Here is a 22,830-nt window from a genome sequence, read left to right on the forward strand (position 1 = left end):
AAGACATGGAAACATGGTGCCAACAGACTTGCCTGACAAACCCTCCGTTGGTTGAAACAAACCTGAAAAACCAGCCAACTTAAATATTCATGAGGTGCAATAAGGCAGAGACACAATAAAATGAGGTATGCCTGTATTTCTAGTACTTAACACAGTCTTCTCAAAGAGTCTACATGAAATAGCAAATGCTGTCCCTCTTGCTGGAGGTCTGTTGTGTTTTAGCAGACAATATCCCCAGGAAACAAAGGGCACGACTTGGTTCACACACACCCTTCGCTACTGAGGGCAGGTCGTAGCCCCACCCTCCTGCTGTCCATCAGTTTAGTGGAGAACACCTTCCTGAATGGGATGATAGCCACAGGCACAGAGGTGAGGATTCTGCAGAAGGGATGTGTCAGCGATGCTATTCATCCTTCGAGAATAAACACACCTGGGTACATGCACACAGATACCGTGACAAATATACGTAAAGTACCTCATTCCCAATTGCTTTGATTTTCTCTAAAGCATCGAGGAACCATTTTTCTGCTGTTTTCCAGCTAAAATGGGGTGAGAAAAAGTTGCAGGTTATTCATGATAAGCAAATGTAAACATTCAAGAAATATGTTACTACTTAGGTAAAAGGGGGTAAATTATTGGTACTTTGATTAAAATTTCAAATTTAAATCATGTTATTAATCTTACTGTATTCTTATTACATAAGTTTATGATCTTAAGAGAATAGTAAATTTTTATGTCAAAAAACAAAAAAGTCCCATTCTTATATAATACACCAGTGAGCCCATTTTCAGAAAAAATATAGCCACAAACAAAACTGACTTACTGCTTTCGTATATGCAATTTAATGCAAAGGATTAAAAGTTTTTTTCTCTTAGCTGACACCAAATTATTTACCTTACAAAACATCCACGGTTATAATAAAATCTCAACTGAATGGGAGACTTAAGAGATGAGGTTGTTTTAATTAAAGTTTTATTGACTTGCAACAAAGCAGAAGCTATAAGTCGCCTCTGACTCACAAGGGGGTTCCACGCTGATGGCTCCTCCACACACGACATAAAGCGAGTCTGTTCTGTGTGTTCATCACCATCACCTTTAGGGATCAGGTGTTTGTGTGTCTTTACGTGCGAGAATGCGCACAGGCTGCACACTGTCGATGTACAGAGAAGAACGAACATGCGGAGGGCCCTAAGGAGGCTGGTTGGAACGGGAGTCCTTCCCAATCCCAGGACTGCCTGTGCAGGGACGCCCGTGAGAGGCGGAACTCAGAGGGACTGCCTTGTTATTCTGGGTCTGGGAAGTTTCTCCTTTGGCAGAGCGCAGTCTTCCCACTTTCCTATCTCTCGTGTCAGTGGAAAATATTGGAGTTTTCCTTCTCAGGTAGGCTTCTGCCTCACAGAGGCGCCTGGCTTTTCCGAGTTTCCGTGTATTTTTCTTTCAGTGACAGCAGCCACACTGCTGACTGAGTGACGTGGAGCTACGCCAGCTGTGCAGCAGTGCCACGACCAGCCTGTGGCAGCAGGATGGAAGGAGGGCTCAGGCCTGAGTCAAATAATTTTAAAGGAATGACAAAGTTTTAAAAGAAGGAAATGTCCTAAAACAGTACGGAATAAAATTCTACTCAAAGGTCAGGCTGATCATTTGAATTCTAGTAACTGAGGTTTTACTCTATTTATCAAAAGAGCACAGTTTGCTCTTGGTACTTACTCCCCATTCTGAAAGGCAACAACGCCAACCTCGTGCATAACAAAAGGATCTTCAGGTGCAATGCCTAACGCCTGGCTAAAGAATCTCTCAGCCAATTTGGAGTTATTGGTCAGGCCATATTCCAATCCAATATACAGCATCGGCAGATGACACCTAGAAACAGTGTAAAATTCCACATATTCAACGCCGACTTTCTCACGTACCAGAAACGAACGGATCAGTTTCAAACTATTTCTACAAAATAATGCAAACATAATATTGCAATAACGAACATACTACTGCTTACGTTGAGAACAGTTTTCATGCACTGACAGTTAGTGGGCACCTAATGAGCTTTATGGGAGTGAGATGAACCAGTCTCCTCCTGCAGAGTCAATAGTCTTGGAAACCCAAAGCGGCAGCTACCCTGTCCTATAGGGTCACCGAGAGTCAAAACTGACTCAGTACAGTGAGCTTGGTTTTGATTTGAATGAGCTTTTAGTTTAATCTGTTATAATTTGGGGGCGTGATCACTGACCTATTGATTTTATTTTCCACTAGTCTTCTATAGTTAAACAAAACGTCTGCAGGGCAGACGGACTTATGACCTGGCATTTCTCTGCCTGCTTCTCTCCCACTGTCGTCACGGCCTGCGTCCCGAACCCTCCCCTCCATTCCTTCGGTCGTCAGTACCACGTTCTCTTGCTGTTTTGTTCAAGCTCTGCTCCCTCTGTGAGGAGCATCTGCTTTCCTAACTTGAGTGGATTTCCCTCTTGCAAACTCCCATGGTAATCAGTTTCTATCCTTTCTGCACTGAAGAACTCTCTAACTGCCGTGTATATTGATCCCATTTGCCCATCCTCAGAAACAGTTCAAGGCTCTGAGTAAATACCAGCTCATTTTAAGTGAAATTTCATCTTCTCACCCTGATGGAAACACTGTTCATTACATTAAAGGAAATCTCAAGAACTAATCTGTTATTGAAACTGGACCTAAGAACATTCAGTAACATCTCACTGTTGGTATGTGCTTTGGTTCTAATCTTTGGTTGGGGCTCGTACAGCTCCCATCAAGGGAAATAGTGTTAAACGGTGAACTAAACCTATGACCAAGACATCGTTCAACGCAACGACACTCTGCTTCCATTAACAAAAAATGTTTGCCGAGAGCACGGCACTCTTCTTCCACAGAACTGCCTACACGTCCAAACTGGTAACAATTCGTCACACGCACAGGTGAGAACATCAAGGGGCAGAGGCTAAACGAATGGTGATGGAATAATACGAGTGGAGATTGGACGGTGACACATTGTTAAATAAGTAATGAATGTCACTCAACAGCACGTGTAGCAACTGTGAAAAGATGTGGTGCACACATACAAAGATTCCACCAGCTACACAAGAGGCATGAAGAACCCTTAAAAAATATTTGTCCTGAGGATCCACTTTAGAACAGCAAAGTAAGGACCTCTGTGTTAGTCTGGGTACTTTAGAGAAACAAATCCACAGAAACACAGATGTATCAGAGAGAGTTTTATATAAAGGGTAAATGCACATCCAGAAAACATTCCAACCCAGTGCTGTCCAAGCCCACAAGTCCAACATTAACTCATTAAACTATATGTCTGACACCAACCCACAATGTCCTCCTCCATCTCACAAAACACACACAATGACACTGACTGCAGGAGGAAAGCTGAGTCAGTGAGTGTGTAAGCATCTTAGCGCTGGCAGGGGTCTCCACACGGCTGCTCTAGCACCCAGGGCTGCATCCAGATAGGTCCATGTGCCTTCTCTTCAGGGATGTCTTGCAGGAAGTGAGCCTTGCCAGCTAAAGCAGGGAACAGGCTAAGGTAGCTGCACCCTGGTCCGACCATCAGAAAGCAAGAGACCCGAGAACTAAAAAGGCGAGGCTCATTAAACCAGTTACCCTCCGCCCTTCAATTAACCCCACTTGTGTTTGTCGGCCAGGTTGGCACAATAAACTAACTACCTCAACCTCCAAAAAGCTATTCCTTCAGAAAAGCAAGGATAAAATGGTAAATATGGACCAAACCAACCTTTTCAAAACCCTGGAATTAAAGAAAGACTTACAATTAAAGGAGCATTTAACCAGGAAAAAACAACTGAACTGCTCCATAGGGTTTCTGAGGCTATATATCTTTTGTTTGTTTGTCTGTCAAATTTTCTCAATTTTATTTATTGTTATTAAAAGATCATTTTATTGGGAGCTCTTATATAACAATCTTTTTTTTTTGGTAAATCATTTTATTAGGGGCTCATACAACTTTTATCACAATCCATTCATACATCAATAGTGTAACGCACATTTGTACATTCATTGCCCTCATCATTCTCAAAACATTTGCTCTCCACTTAAGCCCCTGGCAGCAGCTCCTCCGGGAGACTACAGATCTTTACAAGAGTAGACAGCCTCATCTTTTCCTACAGTGTGGCTGGTGGTTTGAATTGTTCACTGTTTGGTTAGCAGTTGGAGTGTAGTGAATTTTTTAACACAGCTCATCTAGCTGTAGTCTGTTACTCTCACCACACAATTTTCCCTGATGGCTTTGGGTAAGAGAAGGCGGGGGAAGACGCTGATAGAATTGCACGATTGATTCAGCTGAGCGATTGTTACCAAGGTTCGCGGTGATTACCACCCTGCTGGGTCAAACTAAGCCATCAGAGAAGTAGGCAGGAAGGACTCTCACTGCCAGCGAGAGAAAAGCAAGGTGTGGAGTGCACCCTTTGGGCCCGATGATTCCGGCACATGGTACTTCCTTGAACCAGAGGGCAGTTTTGACAAGAGAGGCAGAAATAGCAGAACTAAGAGCTAGTGGACTTCTCCGTCCAAAGAGTAATTAACGCCGCATGCCTGGGGGGCAGAGACTAGCTTATGGAGTGGGGTGCTCCCAGGCACTTAATTGGGGAGCTAGGTATGCTGACTCACGAACCAGAGCTGAGTGCCTCTGGGCTAAGGCTTACAGTAGAATGTCACTTGGGCATTGATTTGCAGCCCTAAAAGAGCACTGTAACATTGCATGAGCAGGGCAGAGGCCAATGGGCTGTGTAGCTGACAGGCAAACGTCCAGAAAGAGGTCTGCCTGCAGGCACAGCTGAGAAGAGGCTGTTCTGCTTGAAACATTTTATCCTGAGCATTTCTAACTTGTTAACGCTTTAGTAAGTGCTACAATCATGTATACTATCTGTGAATTTTGTGTGTTCACTGCAGTGAATTATCAAACATAGTTGAAAGTATAGTGCTTTGGGAGGGTGGCCACATTTGACCTCATGAATCTGCCCTGGGTCATGCTGATATGGAGTTTGAAAGTCCTCCTTGCTTGGTTGCTGGAGGAGTTCAAACATCACCCCTATGCCAATTCTTTTTATAATTGGTGTCAGAAGTGGGATTCGTTACACTAGCTCCAGACTAACTGAAGCATGGGACTTTGTAAGAGAAAGAACTAGGACATGGCATGTAAAACACTTGATTCTTACTTTAGTTATTGTTGCCTGCAATGGCTGAAATAAGTAGAAGAAATGACATGCTGCAGTTGAGGGGAGAAAAGCTGCTTCTGGAGTGGTCTGGGATGAAAGCAAGGCTGCATTAGACAACTGGTAGGTGGGTAGGGCCTGCTGGAGTCACCCTGCCAGAGGCCCACGGTCAGCTGTACGTAAATGGAGATACACTCCAGGGTGGAGAAGAGAAGATTAAACTTGAGTATTCTGTAAATGGTTAAGGGTTATGTGTTTATCTGATTACACTGTGGATACTGAATATTTCTCCTACTAGGTATTGTAATAAGGTAATTGTAGTAATAGTTCTCTTACTAGGTAATATAATATAGGTATAGTAATAAGAAGCCTACATATGTGATGGAAATCAATATGATTACAGAGTTTATAAGGCTGCCTTCAACCTATACTTGATTGGATAAGTCAAAAGAGGAGTTAGGAATTTCCCAGAAGGAATAGGCTTTATTTTAAGCCAGAAGCCTATGCAGAGTTGGGGGCTTAGGTAGCAACTTAAGTGCCACGTCTAACTGCTGAGAGAACAGGAAATTTACACATTTGAAAGGAGACTTGCAGAGAAAAAGAAGATTGTCCAACTTCTTGAATTCTGAGCAGTTTGCCACTGGATGCATCAATGCAGATAAAGCCTGTGTCCATCAGCGAAAACCCCCATCTGAGACAGAAAGTTAAAGGGAGGCAGGAAGTGGATGGCTCGGTATGCTTATGTGGTAACCTCCTACATCTACTTGTTGGGTGGAAGTGGAGGAGAGGCAGCAACAAAGAGATGAGTCAAGTTTGGACACATTTCGTTGATACCTGTTGACCTGGTCCACAGGGGGTAATGATGAGGGAGGAAAGGGAAGGCTGGCTGGTCTGAAGTTTACCGAGTTGGGCAGGTCCTGCATCTATGGGCACACCTAATAACCCACATGAGACTGGGGCTCATGAGAGTGTGAAGGGCCAGCTAGCCTGACATGTGTGCAGGGAGGTGTGTGCGAACTTCCATGTTTGTTACTGGTGACTGATTGGTCTAGCTTGGTTGGCTAGGCTGAGTTAACCAGAACTCAACCAAATGAAAAGCGAAATATGTTTCACACAGTGAGCTGGTGACACCACTGCTCTACTCCTGACTGATGGCCTGTTCTACACTGCTTTGCTTATCGTTGCAGATGCTAACGTTCCCACTGGAATGGAGATTCTTCATTTCAAAGAACTCTTGTTTCCTCAGAGTACTGGATTAAGAGGGATGAGCAATTTAGAAACTTGACATCTAAAACAGAGAGCGATAAAGGTATGAAGAAGTGCCTGGGTTTCAAGCTTTCATGGGTGTGTTTAGTCTCAAAATGAGTGGGAAAGGGAGGATGCCCACGACATATTTTTCCTGATGGGTCTGGGGAAGAGAGGCTGGGGAAAGCTGTTGACAGGATTATATGATTCAGCTGCAAGCGATAACAAGGTTATTTGTGATTGTAAAAATTGTACTGTATAATCTGTAACTAGGAGAGGAAGTTCATTCCCATGCCTGGAAGAGACAATGGCTGAAAGAGCCAGAGGGTGGCCTACAGTGAGGTCAAACTGCTTCAATACGGCTCCTCTGCCCATGTCTTTGTAACTCCCACAGATTTAGTGAGGCCATGCAAATAGAGTGTGTGGAACACTAATAGAGGCGATTTGTCAGTCTTGTCATTCTTTTGGGTGTAAAAGCCACCCCAGAAGTAGGAGCAGAGAGAATCCTGTGATTCTGAAGAGAGATCCACCACCAGAGGAGCCAGTGTGAGATCTCTGTGTAAAGTGGTGGAGGCAGCAGAGGGCTGCAGCACCAAGACAGAGCAGAGGAGCCATGAGACCATGAGGCAGAGGAGCAAGCGTCTAGACCAGCAGTTCTCAACCTGTGGCTGCGGTGACCCCTTTGGGGGTCTAACGACCCTTTCACAGGGGTTGCCTAATTCATAACAGTAACAAATGTACATTTATGAAGTAGCAACGAAAATAAGTTTATGGAAGGGGGGGTCCCCACAACATGAGGAATTGTATTAAAGGGTTGCAGCATTAGGAAGGTTGAGAACACCTGGTCTAGACCCAAGGAACAAGGCAAAGGCTAAGGGACCATGTGGCTGAGAGGCCAGGGACTAGATAGATATCCTGCCAGCATGGTTGAGAAGAGGCAGTGCAGAAAAAATAACTGTTATCTTCACCATGTTGTAACCTGCTAGCTTCCTTCAGAAACCGCATAATCGTGCGTACTGTCTGTGGGTCCTGTGTGGTCGTTACATGGCATTACTGAACCCAGCAGAGAAGTAGAGCGCCCTGGCATTTAGAACAGGGGAAGGACAGAGGGTACAGGCAGGGCTAGCCTCTGCCTTGTGGTAATTAACCTTGGGCTCGGGTGGAGTTGGATTGTCCTCCTCCTTTGTGTAGCCAGAGGAGGGCAGACATGGCCACATTCCACTTCCTCCGCAGCCTACTGTGCTGCCAAGACCCCTTCAAGTGTAACCCACACGGAGGACAAAGGCAGGGCGCAGTAATTACCCGGCAGGAGCCCTGGATATTGTGCTGGATGAAGCTGACACGAAGGCCTTCCTGCGCTTCTCTTCCCTTCACCTGTTTTCTAGCTCCTTCATGCATGCTTGAGAAAACTGAAAGGCAAAGCCATCGTGCAAGCACCCACCCCCTTTCCTACAGTTATTTTATTATCACAAGCTGAGAGATGCTAGAGAGAAGTGTTAAACTTGTTTAGGATAGCGACCAAAGGCCACAATAGGAATTTCACTTTCCCAGCAAAACGATGTTTGCATCGAGCTCAATCAGTTTGTTCTGACATACCCTTTCATCAGCTGGGCGGCTGTGAAGTAGGCAGCCATTGCCTGATCGTGCTCACTCTCAACTGCAAACGAGTGTCCGTATGCTATCCAGGCCGGCCCGTAGGTCCGCTCTAGCGTGGTAGCTTTGCTTTAAAAAAAGAAGAAGAAGAAGAAGAAGAAGCTTATTAAGGAAATTTATTCTTAATTTGCTGAGTTCACTTTAGGAAAGCAGATGGTCGCCAGGGCAGTACCATGAAATAAAGGAGCTATCATCGTATTAAATGCTAATGTAACAACTGTGTTAATCCATTTAAAGTAAGAAGTATTAGTTCAAATCAAATTTTAATAAATTTTAGGAGAAACACCTATGAGTAGACTAAGTGAACCTAGTAGTACTTGACAGAACTTAAAAAACATCTTCTTAGTACAGTGAGATCCATTTGGAACTCAATGGCAATAAATGGTGGCAGCAGCATAAGCACTTAAGCAAAGGTCACCTTTGTGCTTTATAAATTCTTAACTGATTATTGTTAGTTTCTTCCTACAGGTCACTGGGCGGGCTGGGGGGCGGTGAATTCGTACCTGAGATATCTTCTGGCATGCTCGTTTTTATGACCAACCATGAGATAGTAGCATCCCACTGCAAACCAAGACACCTAAAAAGTTCAAATTTGACCATGACCAAAGACACTTGATCTCGAATTGGCAATCTTTAACAAATCAGGCCAGAATGAGGTGCACCAAATGCTTTTCTCTCACATGTTCTAGGTCAAATTAGAAATTTCTTTCAGAGACAGACTGACTGCTCCTGCTTCCTTTACTCTCCTCCTCCATCTCCAGAGTCTGTGATTCTTGTTCAGCTGACTTCTGCTGGATTTACTTCCTTCTACCTTATTTCCACAGTGGTTCAAGGTACAAATCAACCTCTTCTCGAAGACCCACTCCTGGGTCTTTCATTTCTGTCATTTCTTTGTCTATGTTTTCAATTTCTAGTTCTCAGTTCTGATCATGGCAGTTTGAAAACACAATGAGCTAACCAGCGCAGTATTTAAAAGCTATCAAACAATGACCAGCATCACTTAGGAGAAATGGGAAGGAAGACTTTTGTTTCCTACATTACGTATTTCTGGATGCTACGAGTTTTAAATAAGCATGTGTAATTTCTAAAACCAGTATAATAAAGATGTTAAGTTATGGCTTTAGTGTATTAAGAATACTTTCAGAGTGATGCTGTTTTCCAAGTATCTTAAGCACTGGGAAAATCTGCTTCAACATTTTAAACAAAACATTTCTGCTTGAACTTAAATATAAGTTATCCAACAGCTAGTTAAATTAGCTACTAGTTAAATTCAGGTTTAAAAAAAGATTCACATTACTTACAGGATTACTAGGATATAAATCCACCAGTTTATGAGAAAGATAGAAAAGTTCTGTATTTAAAGAAAAAAAAATTCATGTCAAATGCATTTTAAGATAATTTCCCCTAGCTACAACTCTTCACAATACAAGTTTATGTTACGACAAATTGTTCCCATAGCAATGATCTCATCCTTCCCTGTAGCTATAAAATCCATTTCATTATGGCGCTATATTAGATTCACCGGGAAGAGCCAGGACTGCTTAGTTTCAAACCACTATCAACACCCGACCAGGTGCCGGGCCCTAAGTGGGCACTGAGGACTGCTGAAGGACCACGTGGAAAGATCAAAAACACGGAATGAACGGCGAATAGTGTGCAGCATGAGAACAGGCACAGAAGTTACGCAACACTTCACAAAACGGAAGCGCTTTTTCCAAAGGGCCTCAAGGAGACCCATGCTTCTTACTCCACAGACTGATCGTGGCCACGTTAACCACTCAACCAGTGTGGCTGACCAAGTTTACACATTTACTGAAATGACACAATTATTTCCTTTTGAGAAATGTGTAAGTTCTAGCATTTCATGGTTACATTTCCCATAGCAAAGTACATTGGAATTCTAGCTTCCATTCTGACTCCTGAGACCCGACAGAGGAGAACTGCCCACGTGGGTTTCCGAGGCGGTAAGCCTTTACTGGAGCACACAGCCTCGGCTGGCTCCCTCGTTGCTGCTGCTGGTTTCAAATGCTGGCCTTGCAGTTAGCAGGCTAACATGGAACACAGTGCACCTGTGCTTCTTTTTTGACTAATACAAGCCCCTCAATTTAGGAATAACTCTTCCCAACCTAGCATCACCCAAAGATGGAATGTTTAAATGCAAATACAAATTCAGTAGCACAGAGGCATCCACAAGCTTTGGGAGATGCTGATACTGCTGGCCCTCAGACTGTTTTAAGCAGAAGAAACTGGGAGTATAAACTGAATAGACTTCAGTTCAATTTAAAAATATTTAAGAATGACTAATCCAAACTGAACTAGATGATTCTGAAATGCCAAAATTTAGAAACCATGACCAACTAATCCACCCCCTTCCAATTTCTGAGTAGCTACTGACTCCTGCCACTTCATTCTTGTGGGAAAAAAAAAAGGGTGGGTGGGTGCAAAAGTGACATCCACTCCTCTACCTTAAAGTGAACAAGCCTTAAACTACATTTTATTTTTAATTTATTTATTTTTTCATTAACAACTTATTTTTTTATTAAAATATCAGTTTCTTGGGGCCTCTTACAGCTCTTATAACAATCCATACATCAACTGTATCAAGTATATTTGAACATATGTTGTCATCATTGTCTAAACATTTACATTCTATTGAGCCCTTGGGATCAGCTTCTCTCCGCCCCACCCCCACAACCCCTTGATAAATTATACATTATTATTTTCTTATTTTTTAGAAAATGAGCAAGGGTAAAGAAACTGCGTTCCATTGGAATAAAGAAGAGACAGTTGGTTGTTTTGTTAAGTATTTCTCCACCCATTTGTTACTATTATTTTGAATACCATTATACAATCTCAATTACCCAGGAGCTGTGAGCCAAAATTTTAAGTTATTAAAATGTTATGACTAGAAATACTGGTCACAAATCCTTACCGTTTGCTTTATTCAGTTCCACAAGTGTTCCTATATGCACAGGCAAACAATTAGCATGGAAAGGGTCTTTTTCCATTACTCTGAAAGTTAAAAGCACACATTACTAGCCCCCAAGCAGTACATTAAATTACAGCACTCATTCAGAACTGCTACGTTTGAGTAGACATTACAGCAGTGTATTGGCTATAATGTTCTCTTCTTTTAGGAGCTGTTTTACTTTGGTGTGTGAAGGCCAGCTCCGTTTACTGTCTCTTCTACAATACAGTGCAGAGGCCTCGAATACATTATTGAGAGGTATTGGAAAGTTTCAAGACATTTGGTTTGAGCATCAGTACAAACAGCCCTACAGCACAGTCTAGAAAACGGGGTGCATGAAACCAATTACTCTCTGCTTGGATTTAATGTTTTGAATATTTTAATGAGTGACCTAACTAGAAAGTTGGAGGGAGAGAGACAGTTGCTTCTGTATGTATGTATGTGTGTATGTGTCACAGGGCTTTAGTCATATATAGGAGCTCCGGTGGTATGGCGGTTATGCACTGGGCTGCGATCCACATGGTCGGCAGTTTGAAACCAGCAGCAGCTGTGCAGGAGGAAGGCTGGGTTTTCTGCTCTAGTGAACAAAGTCTCAGAAACCCACAAGGGGGTCCATGGGTCTCAGCACTGACTCGGTGGCAGTGAGGTTTATTCATAAGTAGGTAAATATATTTTACTTCTTAATTTACATACCTTCAGCTTAGCGCAACTAAGCCTATAAATGAAAGGAATACTTTGGGTTTTTGTAGAAGGAATAATAAATGATACATATTAGTATATACATCTACTTTAGATCAATAGACTCATGATGTACACAATAAGCTATCCAATTATTTAAAAAGATCAAACGTATTATGAAATACCATTAAGTAGATCACAAATATTTGATAATGACAACATTTGCAGTTTCAAGAAACCCAGTGATTCAACTCAACTCACTGCCAGAGTCGCTGCTGGCTGACAGTGGCCCTACGGACAGAGTAGAACTGCCGCTGTGGGTCTCCTAGTCTGAAACGCTATGGTCGTAGAACGCCTCATTTTTCTCCCAAGAAGACCTAACGAGCCACACACACAGACAATCTAATTTTGTTAAAGGACCAGTTCGAGTTATGTCCAGAGATTGCGGAGTCAATGAACAGGCCAGAATGGGAACTCAGTATTGACTGGGCTTTATTCATATCTAATGTAATAAAGTACTTATTTTATGAAACTTTGTAATAAAACGGCCTGTTCACAATATCAAAGATTGGGCAGAACTTATTAATGTAGTAGCCTCCAAATATGCCTAAGTCTCTCCCTGCAAACTTCTCTTTCACAGCCACCCATTGGCCAACACGATGCAAATGGTCAAGATCAATTCAATTCAGATCAACTGGTAGGAACGTATTCACAGAGCATGCTAGTATATTCTTAGCTCCAACGGTCACTTCTGAGTCCTAGCGGCCCTTTAGAGCAGTATAGAGCTGCTCTCTAGATTGCTGAGGCTGTAAATCTTTATAGGAGGAGAGAGCCTCATCTTTCTCCAGCAGAGTGGCTGGTGGAGTCGAACTGCTGATTTTGAAGTTAGTATGGCACCAGGACTCCTCTAGGTCTGAGGAAGATGCACTAAACAATGTATTCTTACACAGTAATATACTTACACAGAAGTAAGCTTATAGCACATTTTAAAATCACAGTTATAATAATGTCTCTCAGCTAGCGACACGACCACGTCCAGGTTCTCCTGCAAGCCGTCTACCGAATCAGGGACAATGCTTTCACTGGGCTTGTTATACTGCAACACAGAGAAATGTAAAGGTAAGTTGACTGTGCAATAACAAATCACTGAGTAGGCACCATGTGTGCTTGGTTCCAAAGTTTAAGGGACTCACACAGACACGTCTGCGCTCCTGAAAACTGAACCCACAGCACGTTTCATCAGCACTCTCAGTACATTCACTTCTCTTCCCAATTTATTACAAGACTTCCAGGACACAAAGTATTCTTACAAAGTCAAATTTCCAGGAAGAATGAAAAGGAAGCCTTTGCTCTCATGCAACATCATTTCATTTACTTGGTAATTCATTTTGAAATACACAGACTCCCTTGGAGGAAGGCAAACATTTTTGGAAGTTCTTTTTATATAATCTAACAGCATTGCTATAAAGGTACAAACTTAAGGAAAAACCTGTGTTTTTAATTTCTCTACTTTCCTAATGCCACGACCCTTTCATACAGTTCCTCATGTTGTGGTGACCCCCCAACCATAAAATTATTTTCATTGTTACTTCATAACTGTCATCTTGCTACTGTTATGAATCGGGCAACCTCTGTGAAAGGGTCGTTTGACCCTCAAAGGGGTCTCGGCCCACAGGTTGAGAACTGCTGCTCTAGACAAAGCAAACCTTCCTATTACATTATTATTAAATCCTGCTTCTAAGAAAGTTACATTTTAGTAATAGGACATTGCCATACTTGAATAACTGGTAGAAATGAGAGGTCATATTTAATAGAAGGAATAAAATTTTTTTTAAAAGCATGCATTTACTTGTTTTTAATTACCTTTTTTAATTTGTTCTCAAATAGAAAATGCAGCAATTCTTGCTCTTCAGTACATAGCTTGCTAAGAGGTAGTGATTCAAGAAGTTCTTTTTCTTAAAAATGGAGAGAGAAAAGTGTCCTCATAATACATATGGGAAAGAAAAACGCATTCAGCAATTACACATTTTTTCTGCAGTTTTTGGTTTTAATAAATCAAACTCAAAACAAAATAGCACTATTGAAATGTACCAGAGAAAACTAGGTCAGTGGTCCCCACACCTGGTGAGGGACACACGTGGAGGGCCCAGCAGCTCTTTTGAGGCTCGCCCAGGAAGCGTCAAGGTGAGTCTAGCCCTTATCCAGACCTGAGAACTCCTAGGCTAGTTTTTCATCTCAGTACTGTTGACATTTTGGTCCGGATGATTCTTTGTTTCTGGCTATGGGAGGGGAACCGTTTGTCCTGCAAAGGGCCGTTTGGATATTTATAACATAATTCGAGGGCCCATATTAGTGAAACATCAGTTAACTCAACCCTCACGTAATGGCTGAATCTGTTTCTCTTTGGCGAGGTCTGTAACGTTAGCTGGTATTGATGACTTTGTGGGCTTTATGCATTTCTCATCCCCGTTTCAGGTGAAATCATCTGAATATTAGGATGTTTAGTAACATCTCTGGCCTCTCAATCTCCCAGGTGCCAGCAACAACTTACTATCATTCCATTTCTTTCAGGTTATTAAAATTAGAAATACCTCCAAAGCCCCAACCAAATCCACTGACATCAAGTTGATTCCAAGTCACCAAGTCACAGTGGCCTCATAGGGCAGAGCAGACTTGCTTGCAGGGTTTCTGAGACTTAGGAAGAGACAGGATCCTCTTTCTCTCGTGGAACGGCTGGTGGGTAGGCTCAATCGGCAACCTCTGACTCATGAGCCAGCACGCCACCAGAGCTCCATAAGCTTCCTTCAGTCGTCCAATGTCCCCCGAGGTATAAACCCCCTATTGAGAACCCTTGTACTAGGTAAAGATGTGCTCAAATCCACTAATACATAACCTCAGCCTCATTCTGTTTTTATCCTTCAACCACCTCTGAGCCACTGCAGACAAGGGTTCCACATCAGTGCTCCCAACACGTGAATTATTACAACGCTTCAAGCTTCAAGACATGCTGATGCCAGCGGCCCGTGTCCAGAGATTCTGACCCGATTGGTCTGCAATTGGGGCCTACACACTAATGTGCAAGCAGGTTGAGAATGACTAAAACCTGGATATACAAACCTGGGTCTGTACTACTTCTATCTAATTGTGGCTCATAAAGGTGGCCTGGTCACTGCGCAGTCCCGTGAACTCTGATAACAAGACACACCGACCAGCTACTGTACTTTACTGTGTGCTTCATTCATACTTGAGGACATTAAGAAAGTCAATAGGTGAATTTAAACCTGAGTATAACCCGACTTGAGTTTCTAAATTTCAGAGAGAAAAACAATCCTAAAAATATTAATCACACTAAACGCACACGCACACACCCACTCACAAACGCCTTCGTTTGCAAACCTTCTTGAGCTGTCAGCATGTGGTGTGACGTCAGCAGATCAAATGCTTCAAAGCAGTACACATCAAGCTTCAACGCTTCTTTATAGCTGTAGGTCGCTAGGGCTCGGTTATCTAGAGCATCATAGATTTTCCCTCTTAAAAGACAAATAGAACTCTTTATCTGTTGGGAAAACATGAGTTACACACTTAGTCAACACTTGTCAACTTAATTTTCGATTGAAAATAGTAAATTATTGAAATACTGAAATGTCCACATCTAAACAGATTTGGTTCATGACAACTGTCAGTGTGTAGGCAGTTCCTTGGATACAAATGTTAGATTTATGGAAACTCATACTTGCCCAAATCTGTCCTCGATTTGAAATGACTCAACCATCCCTACGTGCCACTGTCACTGAGTCTGTCCCAAATCACAGTGATCCTACAGGACAGAGCAGAACTGTCCCACAAGGTTTCCAACGCTGCCCATCTTTGCAGAAGTAGATGGATGGCTCCATCTTTCTCCCATGGAGCAGCTTGTAGATTTGAACTTGAACTTTTGATTAGCAGCTAAGCTCTGTCACCACAAATCAACCCCTTCCCATGGTACAGTCTTCCTCACAATCACCTTCACTCTCACTGCGTGCACATGTAGCTTTTACATTGCTGAAAGGCTTCGAGATTTTCCCTGCACTAAAGTAAGGCCAGGAACTCTATGCACCTGTTTAGAATTACCTACAATTCAACTGAAGGGCACACTCTTAAGTTAAATGCGTCTTGCTTGTAACCCAGGTACTGCCTGTAGAGTATAATGAATAGAAACATGAAGGGGAATTAGAAAGCTTCCCTGAACTATCTTCTCTGGGCTCTAACCAGTTTATTCCAACAATTCTTCATAATTTATGTACATACCAGGGCTACTAACTACATGTTTTCCCCCCAAATAGGGTGATGATTACAGAGCAGCAAACAGAGGATATATAAGAACACAAACTTTTAGATAGTCTGACAGATTCAAATGAAAGGAGTGTAGTGTGTATTAAACTGGAAGCAATGTAGCACAGTTGGTAAAAGCATGGTTTTCTAGAACTGGACAAACATGAGTTGAAATCTTGACTTCTGTCATTTACTACTGACCTTGGACAAGGGCAGGAGCCTTGGTGACCAGTGGGGTGGCTACCCGCCATGTGGGCATCTGAAACCACCAGTGGCGCTGTGGGAGAAAGACGAGGCGTTCTGCCCCCAGAAAGAGTGACTGCCTCAGAAACCACAGGGCAGTTCTACTCTGTCCTGTGGGGTTGCGATGAGTCAGAATCAACTTGTTGGCAGAGATTTTCGTTTCCTAAAAACTCTTAGTTTTCTAAAACCCCTTTCTTGGCTGCACTGCCTTATCTACAACCAGTAGGAAATGCTACCTAACTTACAGCCTCTTGTGGGGTAAATGTGGTGACCTGTTTGTCGGTAGCACATCGGAAGGTGTTCAATCACCAGTAGCTATCTCGTTATTACTGTTAAAAGAAGTACAGGGAAATATGAGTTAATCTCAAGAAACAAATAATTGAGTTTAAAGATGATCCAGGTTTGGGCAGCTAATGATTAAGAGGATGAGGGAAATTCAAGAGGGAGATTCAACATAAAAATCAAAATTTGTAAAATAGTGACAGGAGGAGAGAATATTAAGAAATAATAGGTTTCTGAATTTTAAAAAAATCATGAAGTACAACAAATAAATCCTACTTTTTGGCAATGAAGAGTTCAACCATACTAAGGATGTATTCCTTATTAAAATGAAAAATACAGCAACTAAGCTGTATTTCCTAGCAGAAGCATTCATTGCCCTTAGCCCTATAATGAATGGGTGAGAAGTCAAAAAAGAAAAAAACACAACACTGAGGAATCTGTGGAATTCTTAACTCTCCAAGTGCAGCAACCAGTTCCCTCATCAACATGCTACAAAGGATACTGGGAGAAGGGGAGGGAGGTGCAGTGTGACACCCGGGAGAAAAGTTTCCTTTTGGGGTAAGGAAAATGTCCACGAATCAATTATGGCGAAACTGCACAACTCGCTGTCCATATATACCAAAAAGCTTTTGAACTGCTTGTCTTAAATAAATTAATAAACTGCCGTTTGTGACCTATCTCAAGAGAGCTGGTTAGACACGAGTTTAAGCATGGAGGTTGGGGAGCTGAGGAGGGGTGCCGATGACACTGATGACTACAGGCACAGTTTCTACACTGAAGCCGTTTGCAAATTCACGAGAAGATGTATTCAAACAAGCACACACACAGAATGTCCTGCGTGGTCCACGGTGGTGACCAAACCATTCCAGGGAGGAAAGGGGCAGACAACCTAAAGGGATCCAGAGTATTTTGAGGGGAGGGGCCACACAAACACTGTTGAAACCCCTCCAAAGCAAAAATCAACTTCCCTGCCATCGGTGCCAACTCATAGTACCTTAATGGCAAGGGTAGAACTGCCCTTGTGAGTTTCTGACCTGGAACTCCTCATGAGAGTAGAAAGCCCTGTCTCTTCTGAGGAGCGGTTGCTGGCTTTGAACAGTGGACCGTGGGGATCACAGCCCAATTAGTTACCACTGTGCCACCAGGGGTCCTCTGAAAACTTACACCACCTGGAGGGTGTAGTTTCACCAAAGGCATGGAATGTAAGGAAAATCTTCAGGGATCCCACTTTCGATGCAGGCAGTCTGAGGACATTACTGAGCTTCGCGTGACAGCTCAGAAATACCCCATAACTTCTTTGTTTCCGTGTGGTCAAGTTAACGAGTTGTCAACCATCCATTTTAACGTGGTTACATTCAATTAAAAAAAAATGTCATGTGGGCTATTCGTGACGTCACTGAAGCACACTAACATTCTTTGATGGCAAGCGTTGGTGTTTTTGATCCAAATTTACTCACTGAGGATTGTGACATTTCCCAGTCACTGGAGGGGTCTTTCAAGCTGCTTTCGTCCTTCAAGTATTTTTCAAATAATCTTTTGTTGATTGGCTCCTCCATGTCAAGGATATCGAGAGCCTGCTGGTGCTCTTTGGCCGCATACTATGTGGGGAAAGGGAAAAACTTGTTCGTCACCCGTGACTCTGAAAACCGTATGTTCACACAGTATGTACACACATAGCTCCAGGCGTTAACACAGAGTAACAAACATCAGGCCCAGTCTTTCACTAAGTTAGAGAGGTCTAAACTTCTCCTGGCCCATCAGCTTTCAGTAAGTGGAGCATCAATACTTTTTAAAGCAAGCAATCTTAAAGCGAAGAACATTCCTCTATGACCTATTTTATTAACCTGCCCAGCTCTAAATTCTCACACATACATGAGGGATGTCTACAATGAGCCGTTGATAGACATACATGAAATGGACAGCATACTTACATGACATCGAGCTGCAAGGTATCTGCATGCTTCGTATAACTAGGAAAAAAATCAGTCTATTAAAAAAGTGGCCAGTCAGAGCTATCTCCAAAGCTGTATCTTTAAAGTGAATGAATGGTCCAAAGTCGAAACCAAACACGTACTGAGGCAAGTCTTCCGACTCATAGCAACCCTGCAGAACAGAGTAGAACAGCCCCTGTGGGCTTCCAAGGCTGTAAATTCTTACAGGAGTAGAAAGACGCCTCTTCCTGTCACCCCCTGCCCCATCTGCCCACCCCACCCGTGGTGGCTGGTGGGTTAGAACTGCGACCTTGTAGTTAGCACCCCAACTCCTACCTCACCAGCATTAAACCAAACAACAAAACTCAAGAAACCAAACTCACTGCTATGGAGTCGATGTTCACTCAGCGCGAGCCGCCCTATAGGACAGGGTAGTACTCCCTCTGTAGGTTTCTGAGATTGTATCTCTTAAAGGAGTAGAAAGCCTCGTCTTTCTCCCACGGAGCAGCTGGTGGTTTTGAATTGCTGACCTTGCAGATACCAGCCCAATCGTAACCACTACTCACTAAAACCAAAACCAAACTCACTGCCATCAAGTCGATTGACCGTAGTAATACTATAAGGCAGGGTAGCACTGCCCCAGCAAGTTCCCAAGAATGTAACTTTACGGGAGTGGAGAGCCTCATCTTTCTCGCTGTAAAATACTGTAAGCACGAAACGAAGAGAACTATTTAAATCATTTCCCCTGTGACTCCTGCAGGAGGAACCCGAGAGACGGGCACAGTGAGCGAAATCCTGGAAAAGTTTCCCAGCCACCCTCTGAGGGAGCCGAGGGCAAGGGGATGCTTATTAGGCAGTGGGTCCTAGAGGCGGCAGGAGCCCTGGCGGCATAGTGGTTACAAGTGGGGCTCTTAGCCAAAAGACCTGCTGTTCAAAAGCAGCTGAGGCTCCACGGGAGAAAGATGAGGCTTTCTACTCACATATCAGTCTCGAGACCCACAGGGGCAGGGTGGCAGCCCTACCCTGTCCTGTAGGGTCGCTATGAATCGCAGTTGACTGGATGGCAGCGAGTTTAGTTTCAGTTTAGACAGGATGGGTGGGCAGCATTACAGGCCTTGGTCAGGACCAGTTGTTGTATGCTTAAGGAGCGCTAGGGCTCAGCCTGGAGGGGCTATTTATACCTGGTACTAATCTAATGACATTAAAAAAAAGCTGTAGAAACTCTTGACAGGTCCTGAGACAACTCACTTTGTCTAGTTTCCGGGACCGAAGTGCATGCGCTGCTCTATGGTACTGTGCTGTCAGGTAGAGACACTGCGCCAGCCAATAAATGTCCTGGGGTTCCTCTGTGGTGAGAATTACAGAAAGGGTCAGCGTCTAAGGTGGGACAGAAAGGTTTATAAAAACTGGGGAATTCAGAACCGAAACCAGAAACCCTCATTTATCACTTACCATGAGAGAGTGAGGCTACTTTATCTGCCCAAAAGAGAGCACTCTGATACTGTTGCTGTGGGAAGAAAAAGGGGAGAAGGTAACGGACCTCTTTCCTGGAAACTCACACTCCCTCATCCCGTCCCTCAAAGCAGCCTAGCAGGGCACACTGCAAGTGTCCCCGGGGTTTCTGAGACTCTCGGTCTTTACACCGTCATCTGACACTCTACAATGCTATATAATGAACCTCCATCTTAATACAATGTGTTTGTATAAGTAGTAGCTCAACTGGGATAATTTTTAGTTCCAGTGCATAATAAAAACACTGTTGTAATACTGTTGATATATACAATTCAAGGGGATAGTTTTATTTTAAATGAAACACTTCATAAATGTATCAGTAGGTATCTCACACAGTAACAAATGTACATGATAGCCCATTTGACAAGATATAGTTACTAGTATGTCTTACAAAGGAGCCAGCTGGTGTAGTGGGTACGTGTTGGGCTGCAATGCCCATGGTCAGCAGTTTGAAACCACCACCAGCTCTGCAGGAGAAAGAGACTGGGCTTTCTAACCCCTGTACACAGCGACAGTCTCAGAAACCCACAGGGGGCAGTTCTACCCTGTTCCAAGGAGCCTCGACACATCCGAATCGACTCGATGGCAGTGAGGTTGAGTACTTCTTACATAATTTATCTATGGATATTTTTCAATCAGTTAGTCATCTCAACTGAGAGGGCAGTGGGAAGAACACTCCATCTAACACCTCAAATAATACAGATGTAATTTCAACAGCACTCAAGTTAAATATAGTATACACACATGCATTAACTAAGCTTCTCTGACCGTGGGGAGATACAAGGGATTGCCAGTTCTAAAGAAGAAGACGTTAACGATGTAAGCCACTTGAAGTCACACGTCACAGCTGTATCAGGGCTAGCTTTGCTCCCCATGTTCAGCCTTTCTCCAATCTTTGCCTCAGTCCTCAGGGAGAAGGAATGTTTACCGAGACGGATACCAAGCTACTCAATTCTAAGTGGCATGTAGGCCTTCTCTCTCGCTCCTGACAGCACCCAGGGCCAGAGAAAGGACCCTGTAAATATATGTGTTCAACAGATGTGGTACACAAAACGCTGTCTTCCAATGCACTACAAGCATTTGGCCGTAGTGCCTCACATCCAATTCCCAATACTTTCTAAGAAGCCCATATTTTCTCCTTTCTTCCTTTCCATTTACCAGGAAGGCACATATTTCCATTAAAAAAGGGAACAAAACAATGACATCATGGACAAAATACTGCTGATTCTGGAGATGCATCATAAGAATTTTTGTTTGTGTGTGTGAATCATGCAGGGGTAGCACTGAGAATCGGGGGGGTGGAGTTGTGATTTTTTTCCCCCGAAAAGTACCAATTTGCGACAAGTTTATTAATATCGTCATCCAATTAAATTCGGCCAATTATAGGGAAAGCAGTAGCAATTTTCCTATGAGCAAGCTACACTCGAAGGCCATCCATGCAACTGCGTTTAGCACTGACGATTAGATGAGCACGTATTGCGTGCTAGGTGTTCCTCTGGCAGCAGAGGGGAACCGTCCACAGATTTAAGACTCGTCCCTGCACTTCAGTAACTTTCATTCCTTCATTCTGAGTGCTGGAGGCGGCACAGAAGGGCTCCGAATCGTTAGCTCTAACAAGCAGGGGCTGCTTTCCTATTCGGGGAAGGGAAGCGGGAAACGAAGGGGTTAACCCCATAGAAAAGCCCAAGGCTTAGGGACCCCGATGACAGGTAACCCATCCTTCTAGGCCGCTACGGAAGTGGGGTTCAGGCCGGCCGCCTCTCCAGGACCCCAGCCAGGCCCACCGTCCTTCCCGCCCGGCCGCGATGCACCAGCCCTCCGCGCCGGCTGCCCAACCTGGTCGATGTACTGGCGGACGCGCTTCCGCAGCCGCTCCAGGTTCATGGTCGCGCAGGCCCGGTGAGCACGCGCCGCGGCTCCGCGCACACCTCCGCCGGGACGCGGGCCCCTCCTTCCGGCTACGCGCCGGGCCCCGCCCCGCCGCGCCGGCTCCAGTCCCTGGCGCCGCGCTCCGGCCGGCCCCGCCCCCGGAGCATCCCACACACGCGTCCCCCACGGGCGGGGAAACTAGTACCGCGCCGTTGGTTCCGCCCCTGCCGCCGCTGCCTTCTCCTTCCCCAAACAAACCCAGCCCCAAAGCCGCGTCCTGGAACTCATTGCCGACTCGTAGCGCCCTCCGGTGGGTTTCCGGGACCGGGACCGTTTACGGCAGGAAAAACCCCCACTTTTGTCCCGCGGAGCCGCGTAACCGCGTAACCCACTGCAGCACCAGAATGAGCACAGGGCTCAGCTTCTTCGCCGGGCTGCCCACCTAGAGGCCGGGAGAAATCACCAGCCACTCCGAGGGAGACAGACCAGACGTCCTACAGTGACAGTCCGGGAACCCACGGGGGCCTTGGAGTCCGTGTCAGTCGACTCGACGGCGAAGATTCTCCGTGGTGTGGATACCCGGCAGACCAAGGCCACCCTTGCTTTCCCACTCAGGTCTCTGTCGGCTTGTTGGCCTGAGCAACGTGGTGGCGGGCGGATGGTATTTACTTGAGGAAACTAGTCACCCACTGCAAATGCCTTGCCAAGGGGAGCCAGAATGCACGACAGGGAAGGGCTTGGCCAGACGACCTTGGATTGAAATGCAACCCCCACTGCCTCGCCGCGCTTGTGCGGGTGCTTCCCCAGGAAGATTCCCACCGCCGGGGTGCCTTGGCCCCACCACGGCGCGCTCGGCATGTGCTTGGTGTTTCGTGTCCCTGCTTTACAAAGTGAGCATCATAGGATGATGGAATGTAAGGATAAAATGGTATAATTCATGGAAAGTGCTTGGAGTATT

General features: G+C 44.3%; 1 protein-coding gene across 1 annotated transcript in view; it reads right to left on the bottom strand.

Moving 5' to 3' along the window:
• The window catches only part of CDC16 (cell division cycle 16), a 35,264-nt gene extending 13,271 nt beyond the window's left edge, over positions 1-21,993 (bottom strand). Inside the window, exons 1-14 of the mRNA XM_075563382.1 lie at positions 21,840-21,993; positions 19,944-19,998; positions 19,740-19,837; positions 18,492-18,530; positions 18,018-18,158; positions 15,121-15,280; positions 13,588-13,679; positions 12,687-12,820; positions 11,011-11,090; positions 9,380-9,429; positions 8,582-8,655; positions 8,022-8,147; positions 1,708-1,860; positions 476-539 (exon numbers count right to left, since the gene is read on the bottom strand). Coding sequence (XP_075419497.1) covers positions 476-539; positions 1,708-1,860; positions 8,022-8,147; positions 8,582-8,655; positions 9,380-9,429; positions 11,011-11,090; positions 12,687-12,820; positions 13,588-13,679; positions 15,121-15,280; positions 18,018-18,158; positions 18,492-18,530; positions 19,740-19,837; positions 19,944-19,998; positions 21,840-21,887 — 1,314 coding nt within the window. The 5' untranslated portion in view covers positions 21,888-21,993. The remainder of the gene's footprint in view (positions 1-475; positions 540-1,707; positions 1,861-8,021; positions 8,148-8,581; positions 8,656-9,379; positions 9,430-11,010; positions 11,091-12,686; positions 12,821-13,587; positions 13,680-15,120; positions 15,281-18,017; positions 18,159-18,491; positions 18,531-19,739; positions 19,838-19,943; positions 19,999-21,839) is intronic.
• Positions 21,994-22,830: the final 837 nt, after the last annotated feature.

The sequence above is a fragment of the Tenrec ecaudatus genome, chromosome 11, assembly GCF_050624435.1.
Source record: "Tenrec ecaudatus isolate mTenEca1 chromosome 11, mTenEca1.hap1, whole genome shotgun sequence".
NCBI classification, from domain to species: domain Eukaryota; kingdom Metazoa; phylum Chordata; class Mammalia; order Afrosoricida; family Tenrecidae; genus Tenrec; species Tenrec ecaudatus.